At 44.5% G+C, this 25078-nt stretch overlaps 1 protein-coding gene and 1 long non-coding RNA gene across 2 annotated transcripts in view; one reads left to right on the top strand and one right to left on the bottom strand.

The window, feature by feature from the left end:
• Positions 1-353: 353 nt before the first annotated feature.
• Positions 354-2722, bottom strand: LOC115836327. Its single transcript, XR_004031303.1, has 2 exons — positions 2668-2722; positions 354-499 (listed from the first exon to the last, which is right to left on the bottom strand). It is a non-coding gene; the product is annotated as an uncharacterized LOC115836327 (long non-coding RNA).
• A 475-nt stretch (positions 2723-3197) lies between these two features.
• TNFRSF10A (TNF receptor superfamily member 10a) overlaps positions 3198-25078 on the top strand; it is a 36004-nt gene continuing 14123 nt past the window's right edge. The window contains exons 1-2 of the mRNA XM_012508480.2: positions 3198-3808; positions 16863-16959. Coding sequence (XP_012363934.2) covers positions 3503-3808; positions 16863-16959 — 403 coding nt within the window. The 5' untranslated portion in view covers positions 3198-3502. The remainder of the gene's footprint in view (positions 3809-16862; positions 16960-25078) is intronic.

The raw sequence follows: 25078 nt of genomic DNA, 5'->3' as shown, positions 1-25078 counted from the left end.
TGATAAATCAATATCTCTCATGAAAACAGACACAAAAATATGCTTAAGAAAGTATTAGCAAATCAAACCTAGCAATATGTAAAAAAGATAATACATCATGACAAGTGAAATTTAACCCAGGAATTCAAGGTAGGTGCAACCTTTCAAAGTCAATTTGATTAAACATTTGAATAGCATAAAAGAGAGAAACAATATAATCATCTCAATAGATGCCAAAAAATAACATTTGATACGTTTCAATGTGTCAAACGTTATTGTTATTGTTATATTTCACATTCTATTAATGGTAAAAACAGCAAAGTAGAAATGAAAGGGAATTTGATCTGATAAGGGGCATTGTCTTAGTCCATTTCCTGCTGCTATAACCGAATACAACAGACTGGGCAACTTATAAAGAAATTTATTTCTTCTAGTTCTTGAGGCTGGGAAGTCCAAGAGCATGAAGCTATCCTCTGGTGAGGGTCACCACACAACAGAAGAGCAGAAGGTCAAAGCCAGCCTAGGAGAGAGAGAGGGAGGAAATCATGCCAAACTCATTATTTTTTATCAGCAACCCACTTGCATGAAAATTAACCCACTCCTGAGACTATAGCATTAATCCATTCATGAAGATGAAGCCCTCATGAGCTAAATCACCTCTTAAAGGCCCCACCTCCCTGGCCAACATGGTGAAACCCCGTCTGTACTAAAAATACAAAAATTAGCTGGGTGTGGTGGTGGTGCGTGCCTGTAATGCCAGCTACTTGGGAGGCTGAGGCAGGAAAATCACTTGAACCCAGAGGCAGAGGTTGCAGTGAGCCTAGATCGCGCCACTGCAGTCTAGCTTGGGCAACACAGCAAGACTCATCTCAAAAAAAAAAAAAAACTTGGCGGGCATGGTGGTTCAAGCCTATAATCCCAGCACCTTGGGAAGCCAAGGCAGGCAGATTGCTTGAGCTCAGGAGTTCGCAACCAGCCTGGGCAACACGGTGAAACCCCGTTTCTACGGAAAATACAAAAATTAGCCGGGCACGGCAGCGTGTGCCTGTAGTCCCAGCTACTGGGGAGGCAGGAGAATTGCTTGAACCCAGGAGGTGGAGGTTGCAATGAGCCGGGAGCAGGCCAGTGCACTCCAGCCTGGGCCACAGAGCAAGACTCTGTCTCAAAAAAAAAAAAAAAAAAAAAAAAAACCATGAGTTTTGGAGAGGACATTCAAACTACAGCAGGCATCTATGAGGAAACTATAACTAACATCATATCTAATGGTGATTAATTAGATGTGTTCTAAGATATGGAATAAGATAAGCATGTCTGCTTTAACTATTTCTATTTAACATTGTACTGGAAATCCTATCCAGGGCAATTCAGCAACAAAGATGAATAAAAGGTATAAAGACTGGAAAGGAAGAACTGAGACAGTTTTTAGTTACTGACAATAGGATTGCTTCATAGAAAATCCTAAATAATCTATAAAATAACAACTAGAAATATTGTATCAATTTAGCAGTACCATAGGATACAAGGCCGATGCACAAAAATCAACTGTATTTCTGTATAGTTGCAACAAACAATTTGAAAATAAGGGAAGCTAAATCAATTACATTAGCAATAGTAACAAAAATAGTTAGAAATGTATTTACAAAAGATATGAAAGGTCTGTACATGGAAAGTTTGCAAAATATTGTCAAGCTTAAGTAAAAAATATCTAAATAAATAAATAAATTTCATGGATTGAAAGACTCAAAATTGTTAAAATGTCAATTATTCTCATTCATCTCTACATTCAATGCAATCCCAATTAAAATTCCAGTAGGCTTTCTTAATTGAAAAAAATTATTCAATATTAAATATATACAGAAATGCAAACCATTTGGGAGGTGGGGAGTAGGGGGAGGACTTGAACTGCCTGATTTCAAGACTGACTATACAGCTCATAATTAGGACAATGTGGTAATTAGCATGAGAATAGCCAAATAAATAAACGGAACAGAATAGAGTCCGGAAACGGACACACACATATATATGGTCGATTTAATTTCAACAAAAGTGATAAGGCTATTGGATAAGGAAAAAAAGTCTTTTTTTTTTTTTTTTTTTTTTTGAGACGGAGTTTCCCTCTTGTGGCCCAGGCTGGAGCGCAATGGCGCCATCTCGGCTCCCCGCAGCCTCCGCCTCCCGAGTTCAAGCGATTATCCTGCCTCAGTCTCCCGAGTAGCTGAGATTACAGGCATCTGCCACCACGCCCCGCTAACTTTGTATTTTTAGTAGAGACTGGGTTTCTCCATGTCGGTCAGGCTGGTCTCGAACTCCCGAACTCAGGTGATCCGCCCGCCTTGGCCTCCCAAAGTTCTGGGATTACAGGCGTGAGTCACCGCGCCTGGTCGAAAAGAGTCTTTTCAACAAATGGTACCGGAACACCGTTAAAATACGGAGAAAAATGAACATCAATCAGCGCCCCCTTTCTCTTACCCACTCCTCAGCCCCAAGGTCGCCCTGGGAGTTCGTCGCAGGCAGGACCGTGACTCGCGTGGCTTTCGGGAGGCTGATTTCCCGCGCCCCGGGCCCGTGCAGCGCTGGGTGCGGAGGAACCGCTGGAAGGACCTGCTCCCCGTGGGACCCCCACCAAGTCTCATCCCGTGTCATGTGCCAGGTAGTCTCCCGTGGTTTAAGGACTTTCGAGACTCTTACCAGGTTAGGAAAATCCAGAAAAAAGGCAGAATTGGGTCCCTTGGGCTTGCCTGACACCAGGGACAGTGGAGTTGAGGTGACATTTCACTGGCATGGAAACCTGAAACCAAAAGCAGGATGAGCCGGGCGCGGTGGCTCACCCTTGTAATCCCAGCACTTCGGAAAGCCGAAGCGGGCGGATCACGAGGTCAGGAGTTTGAGACTAGCCTGGCCAAAACAGTGAAACCCCGTCCCTACTAAAAATAGAAAAATTTAGCCGGACGTGGTGGCGGGCACCTGTAATCCCAGTTACTCAGGAGGCTGAGGCAGGAAAATCGCTTGAACCTGGGAGGCGGTGGTTGCAGTGAGCCGAGATCGTGCCACTGCACTCCAGCCTGGGCGTCAGAGCTAGACTCCATCTCCAAAAAAAAAAAAAAAAAAAAAAAAAAAAAAAGGCAGGCTGAATCATTCGCCCGGTAGTGACGGAGGAGGCCATAAAAGCTTCTTAGAGGCCAGACCCCGCGGTGGCCTCTGTGTCCTTCATTCCGCCACCCATCCGTCCACCGAGCGCCTGCTGGGTGCCAAGAACCCGGCCACGGAGAAGCTGAGGTCGACTCCCGACCGAGAAGCCTCGCGCTGGGACCAAGTGGCAAAACGACTCCGAATGCAGCGGCATCCACGCGGAACAGAAGCTGAGAGCGGCGAGGGTGGTCACAGAGGAAGGAAGTTCAGGGTTAGCCAACAGGAGCCGCAGGTGCCCCGAAAAGGGGGCGGGGTCAGGCGTGCCCTGAACTCCAAATGCTAACTTCTGTCTTGTCACAGCCAAGCACACTGCTTCTTGGATGGACCTGGCAGGATGGCGCCACCACCAGCTGGAGTAAAGCTAGGTGCGTTCCTGGCAGTGACTCCGAATTCCGGGAGCGCAGCGAGTGGGACAGAGGCAGCCGCGGCCACACCCAGCAAAGTGTGGGGCTCTTCCGCGGTGAGGATTGAACCACGAGGCGGGGACCGAGGAGCGCTCCCTACCCCCATGGGACAGCACGGACTCAGTGCCCGTGCCCGGGCAGGGCGCGCCCCAGGACCCAGGCCGGCGCGGGGAGCCAGCCCTCCGCTCCGGGTCCACAAGACCTTCAAGTTTGTCGTCGTCGGAGTCCTGCTGCAGGTGAGTCCCCACCGCGGTCCTGCCTGGGGAAAAGCGCGCCTGGCACGGGGAGGCGGCAGGGAGAGAGGGGGACACGACGGGGGTGCCTGGCCCGGGTCACTTGTGGGGGGGCATGTCCGGGCAGGAGGAGCCCGTCGTTGGAGGAAGAACGGGGTTCCCGAGGCCAGGCAGGAGCGACCGGGGTCTGGAGGGAGCAGAGCCCTCTCCCGCAGGAGGCTGGGCCCGGGGACTCTACCCCGTCAGCCGCTGTTTGGCGCGGCTCCCTCCTGCCCACACCTCACGATGTATTGGGACGTTTCGGAATCGATAGAGCTCAAGTGTGTAAACTTCCAAGCCAACTCCGAGCCACACCAGCTGCGTGAAGGGGAGCGCCATTCTCCCCGCTCCCTGATTCCCTCCCCACCCCCATCCTTCTTTTCTATTCTTTTTTTGTTTTTTTTTGAAACGGAGTCTCGCTCTGTCGCCCAGACTGGAGTGTAGTGGCGCGATCTCGGCTCACTGCAAGCTCCGACTTCCTGGTTCACGCGATTCTCCTGCCTGAGCCTCCTGAGTAGCTGGGACTACAGGCGCCCGCCACCACGCCCGGCTAATTTTTTGTATTTTTAGTAGACACGGGGTTTCACTGTGTTAGCCAAATCCGCCCGCCTGGGCCTCCCAAAGTGCTGGGATTACAGGCGTGAGCCACCGCGCCCGGCCCTCCATCCTTCTTTTCTTAGACAAATTGGTTAAACACGCAGCCCGACAGGAAAAAGTAACTTTCTCTCCGCTGTTCGTTGTCTTCCGTTTCGAGTCCACTGAGCACACCGGCAGCAGTTTCCTTCCAGCCACTTTCTTGCACATCAACAGGTACAGGGCAGTCAATTGACCACCACGAGGCAGTCAGCCAGGAGCGGGCACGCCCTTCCTTCAGGAGGCAGCGTTTCCTGTGAAAGCAAGCACTCAGTCTGGAAAAATGCCAATGCCTTCAGTTCTCTTTCAAGTTCATTAAGGCTCTACCAATTCTTCTCTTCCAGATTCCTTCTATGTTAAGGAAAAACAAAACAAAAGCTAAATATCTCAAGGATAAACTAGTCTTACAAGTGTCAGGAAATTTTACGTGTTTTTGTTTAACAAACTAAACAAAATCCAGGAAACCAGTGGCATTTTGTAATCTCCAAATAATTACAGAATTTATGTTTTAAACATCAGTTTATGTTAGGTGGAGCCCACGTTTGATTCTTATTTTTAATACGCTTATTAAATGGCTTTCTTTTTGACAGACTAGTGTGATTCCAGGTGGATGTAGGGCTCACCTGTGTAGACAAGGTGAAACATCTGAATTTGGTGGTTTTGGAAATGTCACAGTCTGTTTGTGTGGCTATAAAAGAATACTTGAGGCCAGGCGCAGTGGCTCACACCTGTAATCCCAGCACTTTGGGAGACCGAGGCGGGCGGATCACGAGGTCAGGAGATCGAGACCATCCTGGCTAACACAGTGAACCCCGTCTCTACTAAAAATACAAAAAATTAGCCAGGCGTGATGGTGGGCTCCTGTAGTCCCAGCTACTCGGGAAGCTGAGGCAGGAGAATGGTGTGAACCCGGGAGGCAGAGCTTGCAGTGAGCCGAGACCCCACCATTGCACTCCAGCCTGGCAACAGAGGGAGGCTCTGTCTCAAAAAAAAAAAAAAAAAAAAAAAAAAAAAAAGAATACTTGAGGCTGGATAATTTTAAAAGAGGTTTATTTGGCACATGGTTCTGCAGGCTGTACAAGAAGCATGCCACCAGCATCTGCCTCTGGTGAGGCCTCAGGAAACTTCCACTGGTGGTAAAGGGGAAGGACAGCTGGATTCTGCCCATCAGGGGAAGGGGTGGGGAGGATGGCAGGGGGAGGGGGATGAGATCCACAAGGGGAGGGGGAGAGGCCAGGTTCATTCTAACAACCAGCTGCCATGAGAACTAAGATTGACAACTCCCGGGGGAATGGGGGAGGGGGCGGGTATGGCCCCAAGCCTTTCATGAGGGATCCACCCCAAACCCCAACAGGCCCCACCAGCTACATCAGGGTTCAGATTTCAACATAAGACCTGGCAGGGACAGAGGACCCATAGCACACACCAAGGCCTTCTGCCATCCCACAGGACCCTCCCATCCCACCATCTATCAGCCTTCTTCCTGTGCATTTATAGGCACCTTAACTTTTAAAATTCTGACTGAACAACAAATCACGTCAGATATTTTGTATCAGTACATGCAAGTATCTCATTCTTTTTTAACAGCATCGTAATATTTAGTGTATGGGTGAAACACATGGGGTGAACCACAGTTTATTTTAATCTTCCATCCTATAGACAATTGTTAACATTATGTCCTGCCTTTGTTTTTCCTAATTCCAGCAGCATTGTAGTGAGAATCCTTGTATGTGTCATACATCCATATATCAATGTTCCCTGCAGTATCGGGCAGCCCCTTAGAAGAGGAATTATTGGGTCAATGAGCTCATCAATGTAGAATTTTGTTTGGATAGTGCTAAATTGTACTTCGGGAGAAGATTGTGCCAATTTTACTCTCACACCGAGAATACGCAAGTGTGGCTGGGCACAGTGGCTCACACCTGTAATCCCAGCACTTTGGGAGGCAGAGACGGGCAGATCACGAAATCAGGAGATCCAGACCATCCTGGCTAACACGATGAAACCCAGTCTCTACTAAAAATTGAAAAAAATTAGCTGGGCGTGGTGGCGGGCACCTCTAGTCCTAGCTACTCGGGAGGCTGAGGCGGGAGAATGGCGTGAACGTGGGAGGCGGAGCTTGCAGTGAGCCGAGATCGTGCCACTGCACTCCAGCCTGGGTGACTGAGCAAGACTCTGTCTCCAAAGAGAACACACAAGAGGGCCCATGTCCCTGCACCCTTACTACATGGAACTTTCATTCTTTGCTGCTCTAAGAGGTAAAAAATGATAGACCTCAATGTTGTATTTTTTATTTCAGTGTTATTAGAGATTTTCAGGGATCCAGGAATTTTTTGAGGCTGGGAGTAGATGAGCTAGAGACTCCAGATTAGACCGCTGGGGAGGGAGCAGGGAAGACGGCAGTCGCACCTCTGCACTTAGGAAACTGTGGTCAGCTGGGGCCAGTCCCTGCCACCCGCCATGCCAGTGAATGGAGGTAATGTCTGTGTCCTCAGGCTGTCAGGATGACATCAGATGAGCCTGGAGCTGAGCTCAGTTTCTCACCCCAGGTCCTGGCTCTGTCAATGCTGGACTGGCCCAATCTCTGTGCTAGGTCCTTCCACCTCGTCTCTCTCATTACCAAAGTAGGAAATGAGAAATTCTGAAGGCTCTGAAGCTTAGACACTCAGGCTATCAAAGAGCCCAGAGATTGGAGGTGAAGACGGCCAGGGTTGACCGTGCTCCCCTTCAGCTCTGTGACTCTGCTGTGGCCCCAGCTCCTTCCTATAAACTAGGCAGATATAAAAGTCTGCAGTGGCCCTGTGTAAACCACAGTGGTCTGTGTTGGCAGATGTGTGCTGTCGTGTAGGAGGACAAATCACATGCTCAGGGCTGGCGTCAGTCACTCAGGACTCTGGATCCCCAGAGCACCTGTCCTCCACCCAGCAGAGGCTGCACCTGCTCCTACCTGCACCTCCATACGGGCTCTCTGAGCTTGGGGCAGAAGGTTCTAAGGAATGGGGTGGAGCGCCATGGGGAGGGGCCATGGAGGAACAGAGGAGCCAGACTTCAAGTGAGGACAAAGATGGCACTGCAGGGCCACAGACTGGTTTACCTGCCACGTTTCCTTCCAGTTGTCCTTCTGGTGGGCACCTGGCATTGGTTGCAGTTTGAAGAGTGAGCAGGAAAGGTCTCCACCCATGTGGCTGCAGATGGCTGCGCACCCAGCCCCTACTGAGAGGCAACAGTCCCGGTTCTGGTCCTCTGTCCTGTATCCAGGAGTGACAGGGCAGCAAGGCTCTAGCTTCCAGGTCGGGGATGGGGACAGTGCCATGCCCTGAGCCTGTGCTGTTGAGCAGTTGGTGTCACTCAGTCTGGAAAAATGCCAGTGCCTTCAGTTCTCTTTCCAGTTCATTAGGACAGGTGCCCTGGGGATCCAGAGTCCTGAGTGACTGACACCAGCCCTGAGCATGTGATTTGTCCTCCTACATGACAGCACACATCTGCCAACACAGACCACTGTGGTTTACACAGGGCCGCTGCAGACTTTTATATCTGCCTAGTTTATAGGAAGGAGCTGGGGCCACAGCAGAGTCACAGAGCTGAAGGGGAGCACGGCCAACCCTGGCCGTCTTCAGCCTCCAATCTCTGGGCTCTTTGATAGCCTGAGTGTCTAAGCTTCAGAGCCTTCAGAATTTCTCAATTCCTACTTTGATAAAGAGAGAGACGAGGTGGAAGGACCTGCACAGAGATTGGGCCAGTCCAGCCAGAGACTGCACATCTTCATTCAGGGTATTTCCCTAACCCAGGGACATGGGGATTGTTGCTCTCATTTTGTCTGGGGAGAAAATGAGATTTAGGAGGAGAAAGTCCCCAGCATTTGGGGCCTGGCCTGCTTGATAATAGCAGCTACCTGTTGGTCTGGGAAGAGCCTCTTCTGGATTCCCAGGCAGGTATCTGTGATAATGGGGAAAGGAGAAAGGGTCTGCTTTGTAGGGAAGAGCAGGGTGCACTCAGCACCTCAGACACCCGCCTGTGGCCAGGAGGGGATGTGAATCATCACATTTTACAGAGGAGGGGACCACAGCTGAGAGAGGGAAAGTGTGTGCAGCTCAGAGTGGGGGAAGTGTGTGCACCTGGCCATAGGCAAGTCTGTCCAGAGCACTGGTAGGAATGAGAGAAACTAGGAATGACCACTTTAAAAACTTAGATGAAGAGAATTTCAAAGTTAAGTCATTGGAGTTTGTTGGTAATATATTTGTATGGCTTAGGTCATGTTAAGTGCATCACACCCTTGCCCCCATGTCTGCTGTTGGTCTCAGCACTGGGTGGAGGGAGCGGGGACAGTCCTGATGAAGAGGAGAGGGGAGCAGCACCGGCTGGGGTGGGGCCTCTGCTGCTATCTCTTCCTGTTGTGGTTTTTCAGGGCCTAGGCTGCCCCTCAGGAGATCTTTGTTCTCTGACTGCTTATAAGATTTTCTCCTTAACAATGTGGTTTCAGCACTTCGATGGTGGCAAAAATAATCTGCCAGAGCCGTGTCTGTAGCATTTTTGGCCTCGCCTTCTGTATAATAGCAGCCATGTTTTGGCCTCTGCAGGGCTAAGGTCCTCTGAGCAGCTGTTTCTCCACATCTCTGCCCTGCACTTGGCCTCTGGGAGCTCCTGGTGTTCCTTAGCAGAGTCCACAGGACTCTTCGGGGTCCCCTCCCTGTGCTGTAGCCAGGAACCTGTGACCTGAGGCGGTGAGCTGAGGCCACCACTGGGGTCACCTCATGGGCTTGGAGGGAAAGTCACTCACCCAGGAAGTAGGTGATGAGCTTTTACTCTGAGAATGTCTGCACCTGGTGGTGGTGGGAGGACAAATGAGCCCGTGTCAATCCTGCTCTCTGAAGCCCTCAGTCTGGTGGAGGAGGTGTCACCAGGGACCTAAATATCTATCAGGAAGCATGGGGGCCACCTCCCCCACCCCCCGCCTCCAGAGAGGCTGTGCGGCTCCAGGGATGCCATCTCTCCCTCCTTGACTCTGGCAGTTGCAAGGCCCCAGGTCATGGTATTGTTGGCTTGGAAGATGTGGTTTCATTAAAATCAACATTGAGGGGAATGATTGTACTAACAACGGCATGTGCTGAAATACAGTACTTGCGTGTGCCAAGCTCTGTTCTTAGCACTTCGTATATGAACACACTTAATCCTCATACAACCAGACTATACAGGAACCCTCATTATCCTTGTTTTAGACGAGCAGCATAAGACGCAGAACATTCGTTCAGTGGAGGCGCTGGGCAGGGGGATGAGTGACCCTCAGGGGCAGCAGCAATGATTGGGTCACTGGGTTCTGCTGACCTTTCCCAGGGGAGTATTTGGTGCTTGTTCATGAGGCCTGCATTCACCTAGCGCTGGGTCACAGCTGGGGGGCCCTGACGAGTCATGTAAAGCCACCTCTTATTTCCAGAATGATAGACATGTTTACAGAAGAAGTGGCTTCCCCCAGACCATGAGGCTGGCCCGAGACTACAAGACAGATGACTTGCTTCTTAACCCAGGGGTCTTTTTATACCAAAAGAACAAAGAAAAAAGCCACAAAAGACTCAAAGGAAGCAGATTTCTGACCACAGCCAACCTCAGAACAATTCTGAGTTGCTGATTTTAAGATTAATAAGGCTTTTTTTTTTTTTTTTTTGAGACGGAGTCTCGCTCTGTCACCCAGGCTGGAGTGCAGTGGCATGATCTCAGCTCACTGCAAGCTCCGCCTCCCGGGTTCACGCCATTCTTCTGCCTCAGCCTCCCGAGTAGCTGGGACTACAGGTGCCCGCCACCACGCCTGGCTAATTTTTTGTATTTTTAGTAGAGACGGGGTTTCATCATGTTAGCCAGGATGGTCTCGATCTCCTGACCTCGTGATCCGCCTGCCTCGGCCTCCCAAACTGCTGGGATTACAGGCATGAGCCACATCGCCCGGCCTCAATAAGGCATTTTTTAGGGTGTGTATGCCTGAGAGAGGAAATCACAGTGTGAATATCAAACTTTTCTCTAAAACAGCCTAACACAACGCTAGTCCAGGAGAAACAAGGCAAGGAAACCCCCTGGTGAATGACTCATCTCAGGAAGAGGCAGGGCAGGGTCAGGAGAGTCTATGGAGGAGAAGACCTGGAACAAGACCTCTCTCTCTTGCTCTCTTTCTCTCTCTCTCTCTCTCTCTCTCTCTCACACACACACACAACCTCACACCCCCATGAGCCCAAATCTGTGAACTGAGAACCTCACTTCTCTGACCTCATCTTCCATCTCCCTCAATCAGACGCCCACAAACCTCAGAGCTGTGTCCCAGCATCACTTGTTTTGACTCCCCTCCCCCACTGCCTTGACTTTGTATCTGCCTAGGAACCTGCCTGTGTGGACTCTTCCCTCTATGTGGACTTTTCCCTCTATGGCTACTGGTGTCCCTGCCACCAATGGCATTTGTCACCTCTGCCTGGGCAGCCCCTCATGACTCGGGTTATTGATGGCTGTGCCTCATCTACCTGGGAACTGGAACTGTCCTAAGGAAAGGGAAGGTCGTGCCTTTTTCCTGATACCCCACGATTCCTTGCACAGTGTTCCTACCAGGCGCCGATGTGCCCTCCTTGGATGAATGAGTAACATGGGTTCTAGGAAGCCTGCACTAACGCGGATGTGACGGCCTCAGCCTTTCATAGACTATGTTTCACGTGAGAGGTGAGAAGAATAGCTGAACAGAAGGCTGAGCACTGCCAAGGTCCATAGTCACCAGGAGCTCGTTGTCAGGTTTTCACTTGCTATTAGTAGAGATTTTTTTTTAAGGTACTATTTTTAGTGTTAAAAGTGAATTCAGGCCAGGCGCAGTGGCTCACGCCTGTAATCCCAGCACTTCGGGAGGTTGAGGCGGGCAGATCACAAGGTCAAGGAGATCGAGACCATCCTGACCAACATGGTGAAACCCCATCTCTACCAAAAATACAAAAATTAGCTGGATGTGGTGACATTTGCCTGTAATCCCAGCTACTGGGGAGGCTAAGGCAGGAGAATCGCTTGGACCAGGGATTCGGAGGTTGCAGTGAGCCAAGATTGTGCCACTGCACTCCAGCCTGGCGACAGAGCAAGACTGCATCTCAAAAAAGAAAAAAAAAATGAATTCATCAGAAGGCATAATAATCATAAACGTGTATATGTCTAATAGTAGAGCTTTAAAATACATGAAGCAACACTCAAAAGGATTAAAGGGAGATCATGTTACCCACTTCTCAGCAACTGATAGAACGATCAGATGAAAACAGTAAAATAACAGATCTGAACATCATCAACCACCTTGACTTAATTGACATTTATAGAGCATACATGCAACATCTATAGGAGATTCCTTCTTTTCTATGAACATGGTACTTCACCAAGATAGACCACATTGTGAACTATAAAACAAATCTAAATACATTTAAAACGAAATTATATAAAATATGTTCTCTGATCTCAATGAAATTAAAGTGTTAAGCAATAACAATATCTAGAAGGACTCCAAAAATGTGAATATTAAGCAACATACTTATAAATAACTCATAGTTCATGGATGAAATCAAAAGAGAATTCAAAATATTTCTTTTTTTTTTTTTGAATTGGCGTCTTGCTCTGTCGCCTAGGCTGGAGTGCAGTGGCACGATCCCGGTTCACTGCAACCTCTGCCTTCCGGGTTCAAGTGATTCTCCTGTCTCAGCCTCCCGAGTAGCTGGGAATATAGGCGCCTGCCACCACGCCCGGCTCATTTTTGTATTTTTGGTACAGATGGGGTTTCACCATGTTGACCAGGCTGGTCTTGAACTCCTGACCTCGTGATCCACCCACCTCGGCCTCCCAAAGTGCTGGGATTACAGGCGTGAGCCACCATGCCTTGCCTGGAGTTTCTTTTGGGGATGATGATGAAAATGTTCAAAAATTGATTTTATTGATGGTTATACACTTCTATAAATATATTTAAGGGAAAGAATTACATCATATATAACTCAGTAAAGTTCTTAAGGATTAAAAGAAGAATGGTATCAAAATCAATGACTCAGAGGTCTGCATTACTTACCCGTAAAATAAGTATAAATTAAACTCAAAGGTAGTAACAAGATGACAAGGAAATAATAACACTGAAATCAATGAAATAGAATTCAAACAATAAAAGGAATCAACAAGCCAAGAGTTGGTTCTCAGAAATGATCAACAAAATTAATAAAAGTAATAAACTGGCCAGACGAGGTGGCTCATCCCTGTAATCCCAGCACTTCAGGAGGCCAAGGCAGGCGATTCACCTGAGGTCTGGAGTTTGAGACCAGCCTGACCAACATGGAGAAACCCCATCTCTACTAAAAATACAAAATTATCTGGGCATGGTGGCGTGTGCCTGTAATCCCAGCTACTCCGGAGGCTGAGGCAGGAGAATTGCTTGAACCCGGGAGACCGAGGTTGCAGTGAGCCGAGATCATGCCACTGCACTCCAGCCTGGGCAACAAGAGTAAAACTCCATCTCAGAAAAAAAAAAAAAAAGTAATAAACCAAACTTTAAAAGAAAAAAAGAACAACAGCATGAAATACCAATATCAATAATTAATGATGGGATGTTATTACAAACTCTACAGCCATTAAAAGGAAAATAGTGGGATCTTATGAATAACTTTATGCCAATCAATTTGACAACTTAAATAGACAAATTTCTTAAAAAACAGTACTTAGCAAAATAGCCACAAGAAGTAAAGATAATTTAAATATTCCTAAAGCTGTCTATGAATTGGAATTCACTGTTTGTTTGTTTATTTATTTATTTATGTTATTTTTTGAGTCGGAGTCTCGCTCTGTTATGCAGGCCGGAGTGCAGTGGTGCAATCTCAGCTCACTGGAACCTCCTCCTCCTGGGTTCAAGCGGTTCTCCTGCCTCAGCCTCCTGAGAAGCTGGGATTACAGGCACCCACCACCATGGCCGGCTAATTTTTTGTATTTTTAGTAGAGATGGGATTTCACCATGTTGGCCAGGCTAATCTTGAACTCCTGACCTCGGGTGATCTGCTCACCTTGGCCTCCCAAACTGCTGGGATTACAGGCATGAGCCACCACCTCGGCGGAATTCATTGTTTAAATGCTCACATGATGAAAACTACAGGCCCATGTCATTTCACTGATGAATTCTATAAATATTTTTGGAAGAAATAACACCAACAGTTGACAGATTGTTTCAGGACATAAAGAAGGAGGAAAAACTTCTTCACTGTTTTAAAAGGCAAACATCATTCTGATACCAGAATCTGACAGAAGTTACAAAAAAAGAAAAATACTGATCAATATCTATTATAGATCCAGATGTAAAAATCCTTAATTCAACAATAGCCAATTGAATTCTGCAAGAAGAAAATACAGTGTGAGCAAATAGGGTTTATTCCAGGAATACAGTTGAATTAAGATCTGAAAATTAATGTTATTCATGATATTAACAGCGTGAAGTAGAAAAACTATATAAATATGTCAATGGAAGCAGAAAGAGCATTTGACAAACTTTGACTTCCATTTATGATTTAATAATTCTCATTAAAAACAGAAGAGAACTTCCTTAAACTGATTAAATGCATGTATAAAAGCTATGGCTAACATCAGTTAAAATAGTAGAATATTGAATGCGTTCCTTCCATGATTAGGACCAATTCCAAGCATGTTCCTGCAGATCACATCCATTTGGCATTGAACTCAGGGTCCTAGCCAATGCGCTATGGCAGGAGAGAAAGACGGAATAATTGGGAAGGAAGGAATGGGACTATCTTCATTTGCAGAGAACTGCTGCAACTAACAGGTGACTCTAGCAGGTCACAAGATACAAGCCAGGTAATACACAAGGAAATAGGACTGTGAGAGCAGAAAAAGGAAACACAGAGTTTGAGGAACAGACACTAACGTAGCTGTCACCAAATACTAGAGAGACTTTTATGTAGAAAGGGGTTGCATTTGATCTCTTTTAAATCCTGGCAGCAGTCAAACTAAGCTCAGCCTAAGCTGTTTTTAACAACCTCCTTCTCATCCTTCTTCTCCTGCTCCTTCTCCTCCTTTTTTTCTTTTCTTTTCTTTCTTTTCTTTTTTTTTTTTTTTTTTTTGAGATGGAGTTTCGCTCTTGTTGCACAGGCTGGAGTGCAGTGGTGCGATCTCAGCTCACTGCAGCCTCCGCCTCCTGGGTTTAAGCGATTCTCCTGCCTCAGCCTCTGGAGTAGCTGGGATTACAGGTGCCCACCACCACGCCCAGCATATTTTTAGTAGAGGCGGGGTTTCACCATGTTGGCCAGGCTGGTCTTGAACTCCTGACCTCAGGTGATCGCCTGCTTCGGCCTCCCAAAGTGCTGGGATTACAGGCGTGAGCCATGGCGCCCGGCCCCCCTGCTCTTTCTTTTCTAATTTAACTTTATAATTTAAAAAATCTCCCAATTACAGAAAAGATGCAAAAATTATACTATACACTTTACTTTGAACCACCTGAGAGCAAGCTACCCACAGAATGCACATCACCCTTAAACACTTGAGTGGATATTTCCAACAAGTAAGGACATTCTCCTGCATAACCACAATACAACCCTCAATATCAGACAGTAAGCATCAGTACATTACTACCAGCTAATCCTCAGACCCCAATGGTTTTCACTTGTCTTTATAATGTAATTTATTGCACAGAAATCCTGTCCTGAATAACTATACTGCTCTTTCATCTTTTTCTGACTCTAGTATTTCATGGGACATTGGCAGGCTGCTTTGGGGGACAGTTTGTAAAGTGTCTTTTTAAACCTGAAGTTCATTATTTAATATTTGATTCAGTATCCTGCTTTTTAAAAAATGTACACATCACATAACCCTGGGGTGGCTCACGCTTGTAATCCCAGCACTTTGGGAGGCCGAGGCGGGCGGATCACGAGGTCAGGAGATCGAGACCACGGTGAAACCCCGTCTCTACTAAAAATACAAAAAATTAGCCGGGCGTGGTGGCGGGCGCCTGTAGTCCCAGCTACTCGGAGAGGCTGAGGCAGGAGAATGGCGTGAACCCGGGAGGCGGAGCTTGCAGTGAGCTGAGATTGCGCCACTGCACTCCAGCCTGGGCGACAGAGCGAGACTCCGTCTCAAAAAAAAAAAAAAAAAAAGATTAGATCAGAGATAATAGAAATAGAGAATAGAAGAACTACAGAGAAACTCAAAGAAACTGAAAGTTGACTCATAAGAGAGATCCATAAAATGTACAAACCTTTACCTAGATGGACTAAGAAAAAAGACAGAAAACTCAAATAACCAAAATCAGAAATGAAAGAGGGGACATAGAAAACAAACTTACAGAAATCCAAAGGATTATCAAAAATAGTATGAATAATTGCATGTCAACAAACTAGATCACATTGATAAAACTGGTAAATTACTAAAAACACACTACCTACCAATATTCAGTCATGAAGAAATAGAGATTTTGAATAGAACTATAGTAAGGAGATAGAATCCATAATCCAAAACTTCCCAGCAAAGAAAAGCCCAGGACCAGTTGGCTTCAATGATGATGTCTACCAAACATTTAAAGAACTAACATGAATTCTCCTCAAATTCTTCCAAGAAACTGAGTTGGAGGGAACACTTTCCAACTCTTTCTGTGGGCCCCGCATTACCCTGATACTATAGAAGTGATAAAAGGAGGCCTCCATGTCTTGTTGCTGATCTTGGAGAAAAAACCTTTAGTCTTTCCCTATTGAGTAGGATGGTAGCTGTTGGCTTTTCATATGTGGCCTCTAAATGTAAGATCTGCAAGAATTATACAACTCTGGTAAGAAAACAGCAATTTTACCTTGGGGTATATATCCAAAAGAATTGAAAGAAGGGGCTCAAAGAGATTTTGTACACCCGTGTTCATAGCAGCGTTATTCACAGTAACTAAAATGTGAACACAAACCAAGTGCCCATTGACAGATGAATGGATAAACAAAATATGATATATAGACATATATATATATCATGTATGTATGGATGGAAAGGAAGGAATGGAAGGACACAATGGAAAGGAAGGAAATTCCAATGCATGGTACCAAATGGATGGATCGTGATGATTTTATGCTAATTGAAATATGACAGCCACAAGAAAAACATAAGATACTGTATGTCTCCATTTATATGAAGTATGTAGAGTAGTTAAATTCATAGAAACAGACAGTAGAATGGTAGTTGCCATGGGCTGGGGACATGGGGACAAAGAGACAAAGTTGAGTACAAACAAAGGGTTGAGTTTTAGAACTGGGAGAAAGATGCAAGTTCTGTCTAATTTTGGAGGCTTGGGGGAATGGAATGTGAGATTGATCTTGTAATGGGTGAGATCTGGAAGCCACTCATGCCAGTCCCTGCTTTGTCCCCACAGGTCGTACCTGGCTCAGCTGCAACCATCAAACTTCATGATCAACCAGTTGGCAGACAGCAATGGGAACATAGCCCTTTGGAAGAGTTGTGTCCACCAGGTACATTCTAAGACTGATCTCTAATCCTTTACACCTCCTTTTCCTTACCCTATACCATATATAAAAATTACCTCAAAATTCATCAATAACATTCCTTTTCCATGTTCTTCAAGTTTTCTGTTTCCTACAGTTTCTGGTTCTTCTATTCAACAGATACTTATTGATCCTTTGCCAAATCCAAGGTTATGAAGCTTTATCCCCATGTTTTCTCCTAAGAGTTTTGTACTTTAACTCTTGATGCATTTTCAATTAATTTTTGTAAATGGCATCAGATAAGCATCCAACTGCATTTTTTGCATGTGGCTATCCAGTTGCCATTCATTGAAATGATGATTTTTCCCATTAAATGGTCTTGGCATCCTTGTCAAAAACCAATTGACCATAAAGGTATGGGTGTACTTTTGGACTCTCAATTCTTTTCCATTGATCTATATCTGTCCTTCTTCCAGTGCCACACAGTCTTGTAGTGAGTTTTGACATCAGGAAGTATGAATCTTTCTTTTTTGTTTTCCTTTTCCAGAATTATTTTGTTTATGCTGGGCTTTTTGAAATTCCATATTAATTTTAGGGTCAGCTCGCCAATTTCTAAAATCAGCTGAGTTTCTCACAGGGATTGTCTTGCACCTGTCGCTCAGTTTAGAGGTTACTGGCATCTTAACAATGAGAAGTCTTTTGATCCAAAGGCATGAGATTTTTTTTATTTATTTAGATCATCTCTAATTTTTAAAATAATTTTGTAGTTTGCAGACTATAAATTTTGGGTTGATTTTGTTAAACTTATTCCTAGATATTTAATACTTTTTTATGCTATTGTGGATAAAACCTTTTCTTAATTTCATTTTAGGATTCATTGTGAGTGTATACAAATATAATTGATTTTTGTACATTGATCTTGTATTCTATAACCTTGCAGAACTTGTTTATTATTCTTAATGCTTTTATGATGGCTTCCTTAGGATTTCCTCTATATAAGATCATATAATTTGCAAACAGAGAAAGTTTTACCTTTTCCTTTCCAATCTGGATGCTTTTTATTTCTTTTTCTTACCTAATTGTCCTGGCTAAAGCCTCCAGTACCATACTGAAGAAAAGCAGTGAAAACAGGTATCTTTTTTGGAGAACTTCTTTCAGCTGTTCACCATTAAATATAATGTTAGCTGTGGGTTTTTGTAGATATTCTTTATCAGGTTGAGGAAGTTCACTTTTACTCTTAGATTATTTTGTGGTTTTTATCATGAAAGGGTGTTGGACGGCCGGGCGCGGTGGTTCACGCCTGTAATCCCAGCACTTTGGGAGGCCGAGGTGGGCGGATCACGAGGTCAGGAGATCGAGACCATCCTGGCTAACACGGTGAAACCCTATCTCTACTAAAAATACAAAAAATTAGCCAGGCGAGGTGGCGGGCGCCGGTAGTCCCAGCTATGCAGGAGGCTGAGGCAGGAGAATGGCGTGAACCCCAGGGGGCGGAGCCTGCAGTGAGCCAAGATCATGCCACTGCACTCCAGCCTGGGTGAAAGAGCGAGACTCCGTCTCAAAAAAAAAAAAAAAAAAAAAAAAAGAAAGGGTGTTGGAGTTAGTAAAATGTTTTCTCTGTGTTTTTGAGATAATCATGTGACTTTTGGTTTTTATTCTATTGATATAATTTGTTACATCAATTTATTTTGGGATGTTGAACCAACCTTCCATTCCTAGGATAAAACTTATTTGGTCCTGGTATATAATTCTTTTGTTTTGTTTTGTTTTTGAGATGGAGTCTCACTCTGTTGCCCAGGCTGGAGTGCAGTGGCGTGATCTTGGCTCACTGCAAGCTCTGCCTCCCAGGTTCACACCATTCTCCTGCCTCAGCCTCCTGAGTAGCAGGGACTGCAGGCGCCTGCCACCACACCCAGCTAATTTTTTGTATTTTTTAGTAGAGACGGGGTTTCACTGTGTTAACCAGGATGGTCTAGATCTCCTGACCTCATGATCTGCCCGCCTCGGCCTTCCAAAGTGCTGGGATTACAGTCATGAGCCACCACGCCCAGCCTATAATTCTTTTTGTATGCTTTTGGATTCAACTTGCTAGTATTTTGTTGCAGATTTTTGCAACCATATTCATAAGAATCATGAGTCTGTAGTTTTCTTTCTTTGTGAAGTCCTTTTCTGGTCTTAATATTAAGCTAATTGTATTAGTCCGTTTATACAGTGCTGATAAAGACTTACCCAAAGCTGGCAATTTACAAAAGAAAGAGGTTTAATTGGACTTACAGTTCCATGTGGCTGTGGAAGCCTCACAATCATGGCAGAAGGCAAGGAAGAGCAAGTCACATCTTACTTGGATGGCAGCAAGCAAAGAGCTTGTACAGGAAAACTCCGCCTTATAATAACCATCAGATATCATGAGACTTACTCACTATAATGAGAACAGCATGGGAAAGACCTGCCCCTGTGATTCAGATACCTCCCACCAGGTCCGTCCCACAACATGTGGGAATTCAAGATGAAATCTGGGTGAGAATATATCCAAACCATATCACCCCTGGCCCCTCCCAAATCTCATGTGCTCACATTTCAAAACCAATCATGCCTTCCCAACAGTCCCCCAAAGTCTTAACTCATTTCAGTATTAACTCAGAAGTTCACCTTCCAAAGTCTCATCTGAGACAAAGCAAGTCCCTTCTGCCTATGTGCCTATAAAATCAAAAGCAAGTTAGTTACTTCCTAGATATAATGGGGGTACAGGCATTGGATAAATACATCCATTCCAAATTGGTGACAGTGTCCAAAACAAAGGGCTACAGGCCCCATGCAAGTTTGAAATCCAGCAGGGCAGTCAGATCTTAAAGCTCCAAAATGATCTCGTTTGACTCCTTGTCTTACATCCAGGTCACACTGATGCAAGAGGGGGGTTCCCATAGTCTTGGGCAGCTCTGCCCCTGTGTCATTGCAAGGTATAGCGCCCCTCTTGCCTGCTTTCATGTGCTGGTGTTGAGTGTCTGCAGCTTTTCTAGGTGCACAGTGTAAGTTATCGGCAGTTCTACCATTCTGGGGTCTGAAGGATGATGGCCCTCTTTTCACGGCTCCACTAGGCAGTGCCCCAGTAGGGACTCCGTGTGGGGGCTCTGATGCCACATTTCCCTTCCACACTGCCCTAGCAGAGGTTCTCCATGAGGGCCCTGCCCCTGCAGCAATCTTTTGCCTGGGCATCCAGGCGTTTCCATACATCTTCTGAAATCTACGTGAAGGTTCCCAAACCTCAATTCTTGACTTCTGTGCACCTGCAGGCTTAACACCATGTGGGAGCTGCCAAGGCTTGGGGCTTCCACCTCTGAAGCAACAGCCCAAGCTGTACCTTGGCCCCTTTTAGTCATGGCTGCAGTGGCTGGAATGCAGGGCACAAAGTCCCTAGACTCCACACAGCGCAAGACCCTGGGCTCCTACCAGGAAACAGCCTTCGAGGCTGTGATGGGGGGGGTTGCCATGGAGACCTCTGACATGCCCTGGAGACATTTTCCTCATTGTCTTGGGGATTAACATTCAGCTCCTCGTTACTTATGCAAATTTCTGCAGCCATCTTTAATTTCTCCTCAGAAAATGGGTTTTCTTTTCTAGCACATTGTCATGTTGCAAATTTTCCAAACTTTAATGCTCTGGTTCCCTTATAAAACTGAATGCTGGCCAGGTGCGGTGGCTCACGCCTGTAATCCCAGCATTTTGGGAGGCCAAGGAGGGTGGATCATGAGGTCAGGAAATTGAGACCATCCTGGCAAACGGTGAAACCCCGTCTCTACTAAAAATACAAAAAAATTAGCCAGGCATGGTGGCGGGTGCCTGTAGTACCACCTACTCAGGAGACTGAGGCAGGAGAATGGCGTGAACCCAGGAGGCAGGCTTGCAGTGAGCCGAGATCGTGCCACTGCACTCCAGCCTGGGCAACAGAGCAAGACTCTGTCTCAAAATCAAAAAACAAAACAAAACAAAAAAAGAATTATATACCAGGACCAAATAAGTTTTATCCTAGGAATGCAACGTTGGTTAAAAACAAACAAACAAATAAACAAAAAAACTGAATGCCTTTTACAGCACCCAAGTCACCCCTTGAATGCTTTGCTGCCTAGAAATTTCTTCTGCCACATACCCTAAATCATCTCTTCCCAGTTCAAAGCTCCACAAATCTCTAGGGAAGGGACAAAATGCCACCACTCTCTTTGCTTTCTTTGCTAAAACATAATAAGAGTCACCTTTGCTCCAGTTCCCAATAAGTTCCTCATCTCCATCTGAGACCATCTCAGCCTAGACTTTATTGTCCATATCACTATTAGGCTTTTGGTCAAAGCCATTCAACAAATCTCTAGGAAGTTCCACACTTTCCCACATTTTCCTGTCTTCATCTGAGCCCTCCAAACTGTTCCAACCTCTTCCTGTTACGCAGTTCCAAAGTTGCTTCTATATTTTCAGGTATCTTTTCAGCAGCTCCCCACTCTACTGGTACCAATGTACTGTATTCGTTTTTTGTTTTTTTTTTCCATGCTGCTGATAAAGACATTCCCAAGACTGGGCAATTTACAAAGAAAGAGGTTTAATTGAACTTACAGTTCTATGTGGCTGGGGAAGCCTTACAATAATGGTGGATGGCAAGGAGGAGCAAGTCATGTCTTACATGGATGGCAGCAAGCAAAGAGAGCTTGTGCAGGAAAACTCCCCCTTATAATAACCATCAGATCTTATGAGACTTACTTATTATCATGAGAACTGCAAGGGAAAGACCTGCCCCACATGATTCAATTACCTCTCATTGGATCCCTCCCACAACATATGGGAATTCAAGATGAGATGTGTATGGGGACACAGCCAAACCATATCAGTAATATTGTCCTTATACAATGAATTGGAAAGTGCTCCTTCCTCCGCTGTCTTTAAAAAGGGTTTCTGAATAATTGGTATTAATTCTTGTTGAAATGGTTGGTATAATTCAGTGGTAAAGGCATCTGGGCCTCGAATTTTTTTTTCTGGTAAAAACATATACATGTATTTAGAATTAGCCAGCTGGATTCAGTTTAGATTATCCCAATTTTGTTGGCAACATCCAAGGCATGGTAATCAGGAGCCAGTTGAACATATGCCTTCTTCTCTCCATCAGGCCTAATCAGGGTGTTGAACCTTGGCCACATAAATGTCACAGAGCTTCTTCACAGCCTGTTTGATCTGCTGCTTGTTGGTTTTAACATCTACAATGAATCACAAGTGTGTTGTTGTCTTCTATCTTCTTCATGGCATACTCAGTGGTCAATGGAAGCTTGATGATAGCGTAGTGGTCAAGCTTGTTTCTCCTGGAGGCGCTCTCCAGAATCTCAGTATCTTGGGCCACCGGAAGGTGGGTGATGTATGGATATTATTTTTTTCATGGCTGTGGACACTTTCTACACTGTCTTCTTGGCCTTCAAAGCCTTTGCATCAGTTCAGCTTTAGGAGGGGCAGTTCCTTCTTTGCTTTCAGTGCCATCTTGTGAAAACTTTTCTTTAGGAGTAGTTTTTGATTACTAAGTCAAAATCTTTACTTGCTATATGTCTATTCACATTGTCTATTTCCTCTTGATTCAGTTTCAGTAGTTTGTGTCTTTCTAGGAATTTGTCCCTTTCATCTAAGGTACCTAATTTTTTGTTGTACAGGTTTCATAGTATTCTTTTATAATTTTTTTTATTTCTGTATAATCTGTAGTAATGTGCTCTCTCTCATTTCTGATTCTAATACAGTCATGCCTCAGTTAATGATGGGAACACATTCTGAAAAGTGCATCATTCTGCAAACATCATAGAGTGTACTTCTGCAAACCTAGATGATATAGCCTACTGCATCCCTAGGCTATATGATACAGCCTATTGCTCTTAGATTACAAACCTGTACTGGTAGGCAATTGTAACACAATGATAAGTTTTTGAGTTCCTAAACATATGTGAACATAGAAAAGGCCCAATAAAAATATGGTATAAAAGGTTAAAAAAAAATGGTGTAGTTGTCTAGGGCACTTACCATGAATGGAGCTTGCAGGGCTGGATCTTGTCTGGATGAGTCAGTGAGTGGTGAGTGAATGTGAAGGCCTGGGACATTCCTGTACACTACTTTGGACTCTATAAACACTGTACATTTAGGCTACACCAAATCTGTAAATTTTTTTCTTCCTTCAATATTAACTTTAGTGTAACTATTTTACTTTATAAACTTTTTAATTTTTAAATCTTTTTCACTCGTTATAACACTTAGCTCAAAACAAAAACTGTACAGCTGTACAAAAATATGTTCTTTCTTTATATTCTTATTCTATAAGCATTTTTGTATTGTTAACTTAAATTTTTTTTTTACTTAAATTTTTTTTGTTAAAAACTAAGAAACACACACATTGGCTGGGCACAGTGGCTCACACCTGTAATCCCAGCACTTTGGGAGGCCAAGGCAGGCAGATCACGAGGTCAGGAGATCGCGACCATCCTGTCTAACATGGTGAAACCCTGTCTGTACTAAAAATACAAAAAATTAGCCAGGCATGGTGGCAGGCACCTGTAGTCCCAGCTACTCGGGAGGCTGAGGCTGAGGCAGGATAATCGCTTGAACCTGGGAGGCGGAGGTTGTAGTGAGCTGAGATTGCACCACTGCACTCCAGCCTGGGTGACAGAGTGAGACTCCTTCTCAAAAAAAAAAAAAAAAAAAAAAAGAAAAGAAACACAGACATTAACCTAGGCCTACACAAGGACAGGTTCATCAATATCACTGTCTTTCACCTCCACATCTTGTCACGTTGGAGGATCTTCAGGGGCAGACACACATGGAGCTGTCATCTCCTATCTCCTCTGATAAGAATGCCTTCTTCTGGAAAACTGTATGAGGCTGTTTTATAGTTACCTTTTTTATTTGTAAGTAGGAGTATACTCTAAAATAACAATACATTGTATAGTATCAAAAATACATAAATCAGTAAGTCATTTATTATCATTATCAAATATTATATATAGAACTTCATTATATGTGCTATACTTTTAACTGGCAGTGGAGTAGGTTTGTTTACATCAGCATTACTACAAACACCTGAGTAATGCATTGCCTTATGACATTACTAAGTGATAGGAATTTTTCTTCTTCATCATAATATTATGGGACCACTGTCACATATGTGGTTCATTGTTGACCGAAACGTCATTGTGCAGTGCGTGACTATAATTTGAGTATTATTTTTTCCCTGTGCTAATTTTTTAACACAATTAGTTGTGCCAATATATTGATCTATTTAAAGAACTAGATTTTGAGTTCATTAATTTACTCTGTTGTTTTTCTGTTTTCCATCTCATTAATTTCTGCTCTAATCTGTATTATTTTCTTCCTTCTCATTGCTTTATCTATAGCTTGCTCTTCTTTTTCGAGTGTCTTAGAGTGGATTGTTAGGTTATAGATTGAGATATTTCTTCTTCCTTAATAGACATTTGGGAAGGATATTTCTTCTTCCTTAATAGACAATTTCTCTGTAAACTTCAGCTACGTTAGCTGTATCCCATAGGTTTTGGTATATTGTGTCTTCATTTTCATTCATCTTATTTTCTGATTTCTCTTTTGATTTCTTCTTAGACCAGTTGGTTATTTAGGAGCATGCTATTTAATTTTTATATAACTGTGAGGTTCCCTAGTTTCTTCCTGCTATTTATTTCTAGTTTTATTCCATTGTGGTAGGAGAGTGTACTTTGTATTATCTCTATCTTTTTAAGTGTATCGAGGTTTATCTTATGGCCGAGCATATGGTCTATTTTGGAGAATGTTCTATGTGCACTTTAAAAGAATGTATATCTTGTTTTGATTGAGTAGAATGTTTTATAGACATCTGTCTAGTCTAGTTGTTAGTAGTGTTGTTCAAGTCTACTACTTTCTTGTTGATGTTCTTTCTAGATTTTTTTGGTATGAATTCCTATAGAAGGAAACTATGCTTTTAAGTGTCGTTTTCATTGCAAGTATTTTCTCCTAGTTTGTTTTCATCTTAGTCATGATTTCTTCCATGCAGTTTTCTTCCTAATTTTTATATAGTTAACTTTATGCAACTTTTTAGTTTCTTGTGAGACTGAGAAGGTCCTTTCTCTCCCCAAACTTGTAAGAAAAATTT

Source organism: Nomascus leucogenys, chromosome 8, assembly GCF_006542625.1.
Source record: "Nomascus leucogenys isolate Asia chromosome 8, Asia_NLE_v1, whole genome shotgun sequence".
Classification (NCBI taxonomy): Eukaryota; Metazoa; Chordata; class Mammalia; order Primates; family Hylobatidae; genus Nomascus; species Nomascus leucogenys.
Note: the sequence above shows the minus strand (reverse complement) of the source record. Positions and strands in the feature narration are given on the sequence as shown.